At 31.7% G+C, this 6,000-nt stretch overlaps 1 protein-coding gene across 1 annotated transcript in view; it reads left to right on the forward strand.

Annotated features, from left to right (window-relative positions):
- The window catches only part of LOC148310966 (uncharacterized), a 201,748-nt gene extending 198,180 nt beyond the window's left edge, over positions 1 to 3,568 (forward strand). The window contains exons 4-5 of the mRNA XM_088257389.1: positions 1,368 to 1,455; positions 2,603 to 3,568. Of these exons, the coding sequence (XP_088113515.1) occupies positions 1,368 to 1,455; positions 2,603 to 2,765 (251 nt within the window). The 3' untranslated portion in view covers positions 2,766 to 3,568. The remainder of the gene's footprint in view (positions 1 to 1,367; positions 1,456 to 2,602) is intronic.
- The last annotated feature ends 2,432 nt before the right edge of the window (positions 3,569 to 6,000 follow it).

The following is a 6,000-nucleotide window of genomic DNA, read 5'->3' on the forward strand; positions in this document are numbered from 1 at the left end:
TTTTATGAAATAAAGGGTGTAAAAAGGCTGATATGAAGATAAAATTCATCACTAGCTTCAAAATTTTTAGTAAACATATTTCACTATTTTGATGAAAGTATTTTTGTATTACCCGCTTGATATTTGACTGTTTCTCTGGTGCACAAAACTGCTATCATTACTGTGATTTGTGTAAATTTCCTACTGTAAACATTTTCCAATAAAACTACTTTTATCCTTAATTGACTTCATCATTTTTTGATCCCTCAAAAGTTAAGTCCCTACCATCTCCCTACCACTACTGTAGTCTATATAATCTAAAATTACATGATGACCTTTAAATCTTGTCCTGGTTTAATATTAAAAAGGTCCAGTTTTTTTAAATGAGCATCTTTGTAACTATCTGAAAACCATGTACAAAATTCCATTATTAATGTGGATATTCTTGTTTTGTATCACTTTAATTAGTAATTTCGTATCGCTCTAGTATTGCCAAGCAAACATTTTAACCACTTTTTTCTTACACCCTGGCTCGTCCAAAAGTTAGAAAGGAAATTAATAGAGGTGAAATGAATATCCGGTAACTATCTGGCCATACTTTTCTATCCAGCCGGATACCAGATAGTAAGTTCATATCTGGTCGGATCCGGACCAAAATCTGATGTGAGCGTCGAATGTTAGGGATCTGGGCGTTAGGTTTGTGAACACCCTGACATTTCACGATCACATAGAGGTGGTCAGTGGTAATGCATTGAAAATGCTAGGATTTGTTCTGCGTACTGCCAGGGTTTTCGAAAATACCCGTGTGCTGAAAACTCTTTATAACTCCTTGGTGCGAAGTAGACTCGAGAGTGGCTCGATGATTTGGGGGCCACACGAGCTTAAATACTCTCTTATGTTAGAGAAAGTCCAAAAGAAGTTTCTGTGAGTCAACCGGATATCTGTCAGCCGGTATCCAGCCAAATCACTATCCAGCTCATCACTATAAATTAACAAACACCATTCTGCTCCTCAATTATGGAGAAAATCTGTGCTTGGGAAAAAACAAATGACAATTAAATTAAATTATTTTTTTCTGCAATGTAGTATAATTTGTCAGCGGTTCTGGTAACGTAAAGGATGTGAGAATATTTAAACAAAAATCTATGGAAATTACTATCAGCTTCAATCAATTAAAATACATATACATAAATACAATTCAAAGGCCAAAATAATAAATTCACTTCAGTAGGCTACATTTGTGTATTCTTTCATCATAAAAAGTTTGTCTTTCGGACACTTAACAACTGTTATATGAAAAAACATGCATCATTTTAGATCAGCAGAATTTATTTTTCTTTTAATTGACTAATATTTATGTTAAACCATTGGATGTATATTTTTTACAGATGAAGCCCTGACATGCAATGTCTGCGACAGGACATTCCCTTGTCAACGTCAGTTGGACTCTCACCAACAAAAAAAGCGACATTTTGGGTAAAATATTTCATTATTAATAGTAGGTATAGTATTAATGCTAACCTTCTAGCGAAAAAGTCAAGAGTTCAGGAGCAGATAGTGCAAAAAATAAGTTTTTATTTAGAATTGGAGTGTTAAAAACCAGCAGGCACTGCATTCAACAGCATGAAGATAAAATTCTATTTGCTGAATCCTACATTATACATATTCTCTTATACAGCTGTAAAGCATGGCACCTTGCATAGCCCAAGACTGCTATATATTTAGTTTTGAGATTAGGTAACTGTGATGAATTTTAGGTGTGAGGTGATTTAACTTAGTGAGGAACATAAAAATTTACAATGGTGCAGAAACTCATAGCTATAATTGTCGCTAAAAAGGGTAATTAGTTTAGCTAGGGCCTTGTACTCCGCATGCTAACTAGCCTCAAAAGAGATTGCATGATGGCTTATAAAAACCAAGCATCAGGTTCTTGCCACCCTGAACGTCCATTGCTGACAATTTATTGCCAGTTCTCGTCAGAACTACATGATGCTGGCCTAGCAGCAGTTAATGGACTCCATACGCTGCATATTGAAAGTGAATATTGTAAAATACAAAATATGGTTGTGGCCAAAGCATCAACCACAGTTTGTCATTTTGATGAAAACAAATAAAATTAAATCTCTGTTGATCATATACTTATTTCTCCTTATTTTGCATTTCTGCATTGATCGTTTATTTTGAACAGCTTCCTTGAATCTGACCCAATATTCATTTTATTGTCTCTCAATATGATTTTAACTACTAACATTAAAAAAATTAAAATGCAGATACTTTTTACAAAGTAAAATCAATTTATGTAAATGTAGATTACTACAGTTTTAAAAGTAAAAAAATTAAAGAGAAGCACACCATAGACGCCTATAATGTTAAGTTTTATCCCTGAGGTATGTTTGTAAGACTTATCCTGTCCAATATTATCAATTAATAATAATTTTCCATAACAATATACTATATTTTGTCACAATATTGTCATGACTATTTTACCTGCTTGCATTTATATATTTTAAGGCTCTAAAATTGACATCCCAAATCACACTATTCCCATTAGTCCTAGGGTAGGTATTGTGTAACTTGGGAGAGTTATATGTATATAAATTAATATATTTATGCTTGCTTTCAGATGTTCAGCCTGTGACAGTCTTTACCTGTCGCTGATGGCTCTGGAACACCACAAGGAAGAGTTCCAGCATTGGAGTGACGATGAAGAGTACTGTTCGGCAGGATATGACAGCGAGTCGAGCGAGGACACTGCGCCCAGTGAAGATTGCGAGAGATTGCTGTAATGCTCCATTCCAATGCACAATTGAAAATGAATTCAGAATTCTCCTATATTGATATTATGTTTTATGTCCTAATTGAGAGATACCAAACGAGGCATTTTAAAAGCACCCCAATATGAAGATCATAAGTAACTTCCCCTTCTCATTTTATCCATACCCAATGGTGCAAGGAAAACTATGTCACATCAAAGATTAGTCCTGCACTTCAGATTAATCACTTAAGGTGATATTAAATGAATATTAGAGTGAAAAACACTGATCTGATGTTTATTTTCACCCCCCAGCCAGTGCTTTGGCTACTGTGCTGGAGGCATCAGTGAATCAAAATTAATATCAGCATTTAAAGGAGAAAATTTGTCACTACTCCTTTATACACAAATATTTTGATTTCATACTATATTTTTGTAAACCTAAGTGGTCCATTATTAAAAATAGATATCAAGTTGTGGTAGAGTGGGTTCGAGCCCAGAAACTCTGAGTCCACAATACTAACCATGGGACCACAACCTAACTCGGTTTAATTGAACTGTTGCCTATGTAACATTTTTGGCCACAAACCAGATGTCATTATGTTACATAGGTGCAAGCATTGTTTAAAATGGAAAAAAGGTTCAAAAACTTCTCATTCACTATAAGGTATTATCATATTATCATTAAAAAGAAATCGCAAGACAATTGGTACCTAAAACCAAATTAATCTTATCTGTAAATCTCTTTTTGTATGTCCCCAAATGTATAATATTATTAACACGCTATTATAGTAAAAGCTCATGGATTCGAAATTTAAAGAATCAAAATTACAAAAATATTTAGAAAAATATAAACTTTTTTCAACAAAATAAAAAAAACAGTGAATGAATCAGATTTTTTAAATTCTTATATTTGGAATCCTGGGTGATTTTTTTCAAATTCTTTAATATGCAATTTTTTCGAATTATCAAAAGTTTTATATGAATTCGTTAGAGGGGCCAGAATCACCAGAATTGCCAGTGTTACCCAATTGAATTCCCAAATTTTAACATGCATATAATTTTGTCCTTTCTTTTACTTTTATATATTCATGACACAATGTGAGTATTTATGTTTATAAACTTTCAGAGGTCAATTAATGTAATATTTTGAAATATATATAAATAAATATTTAAAAGTATTGGTGCTTTTAAACAGTCAAGTCAACGCCTCCTTGTTAAGTATCTCACATATTTTTTTAAGAATCCTCAATATTATGTTTTGTATGTATGTATAAATTAGAATATAGTATACCCCAGTGAAGTCATACAGACAAACATGTATTTTAGACCATTTTATTATCATATATTAGCGTAAGATTTTTTTCTTTATTACTAACTTGATAGTCATAGAAATTAATATTTATAATTTTCACATTGCTTAAGATAAAAAATATTTTTCGCTTGAAAATTTAAATATTGAAAGTATTTCAATATTTAAAGATTGGATTATGATATTATAAACATTAACGCTTTTGTGAACAAATCAATATACAGAGGGTGCTGACCATGGTAATGAAACAATGATTATCATTTTTGCATACCAGCGTCGGCAACCATTAAACTCTAGTGACTAGCTGAAGAGCAGCAAACAGTGTGAATTTTATTTGAGGTTGGTTGGTCAGCGTTACCAACTGAAAATTGGTTGACATATTATATGTACTAGAAAGATAATAAAATACCAGTACCAGTACCATTCCATCAAGATTCATCGCAATTTGGTCACTTTTTTGAATTACTGAATTATAATAATTCATTTTAGCCCCTTAGCTTAAGGTCAAATAATGTAAATTTTTGGCAATTTTAAATTGCATACAATATTGGTGATATATTCGATCAATTTCATTATAACATTTGACAAATAAACATATAGATTACAGTATATTTGATTTATTTGAGAGTAATCTGGATTTAACCCCGAGAGATTATATTATGAAGTATCTTTTTAAACAAAGGGAATATGGAAGTCTGGGCATTCTCAAGGCTTAGGATCCGGCATTGGCTGGTTTAATTGATAACTTTATACAGTGTAACGTTCACCATTCTGCCCTTCATCAAACATCCACATTTTTATATTTTCTTACATGGAATTCTTGGATGTTATACAAGTACAATATATACAGAATAACATAACGGCCGCATTTGCATCTCAGTTAGAACTGACTGATGGAACTGCCATCTGTTGAAAGCTTTGTGAAGTAAATAGCTTTTTCATTCTGACCATAGGTTACAATTCCTTTGAATTCATTTTCACTTACTGTGATGAAACGCCTAAAAAATATAAATTTTTATGCTTCGAATTTGACCAGTTGATCTTTTTATTTGTATTTAATATTCCCTTTGATAAAAAGATGCTTACTTTCTGTTAAGCCATCTATTATTGCTTAAACATATAGTTAGCAAATTAGTATAAATAAAACCCAATGAAAAGGATTTGATCTCATCTTAAGTTTGAAATTGAGTATCATTCTCATATAACCTACTTAACACCCAAGTCATATCATTTACTTTCTCCAATTTATTATTCGGAGATTCATCTTTTTCAACAATCATATCAAACTTTTCTACAGTTAACTGATAATTTTATACAGCTTGGCCATAATCAACAAAAATATCCCTTCAGACAGAATGAAAGCACAAAATATCTTTATTATCCCTTAACCATACTAAATGGTGCTTAGGGCATCACATAAGATATTACAGCAATATCTCGAGCGTACACTAGTTGAAGGAAAGGCAATCAGTCTTGCAAACATTAAAATATTGCTAGTGGATACGCCATTGCAAATTACATAGTATTTTTTTTCCCTTTGAGTACTTTTATATACACTTGGGTCTGTTTTTATGAGGATCTTCTTTATGCGATTTTCAAATGGAACTTATCCCTTATTTTTGTATGTAGTTCTAGTCTTTTTTATGCGAATTCGCATAAAAAAATATAAAATTTAGACTAGTGCAGGTTACAACCGTTAAAGTGTGATTGTGTCACTGGCACAAAGTTAAGCTCTAATCTTACATCGTATTCAAGAGATGCTTTATTGAAAAAAAAAAACAGAAAGAGTATTTGTAATTTGGATTGAAGATTTATCTGAAAAACGATTTCCCATATGTGGATATTTAATTAAGGAGAAAGCTCTTCTGTTTTTATTTTTATTTTCAATAAACTTTTTTATGCAATTTTTAGTAAATTCTATCATTTTGATTAGAAGTTATGCGGTTTTTAAAAATAA

The sequence above is a fragment of the Brachycentrus maculatus genome, unplaced genomic scaffold (genome assembly GCF_059751285.1).
Source record: "Brachycentrus maculatus isolate JH-2025_06_01 unplaced genomic scaffold, ASM5975128v1 h1tg000081l, whole genome shotgun sequence".
Lineage (NCBI taxonomy): Eukaryota > Metazoa > Arthropoda > Insecta > Trichoptera > Brachycentridae > Brachycentrus > Brachycentrus maculatus.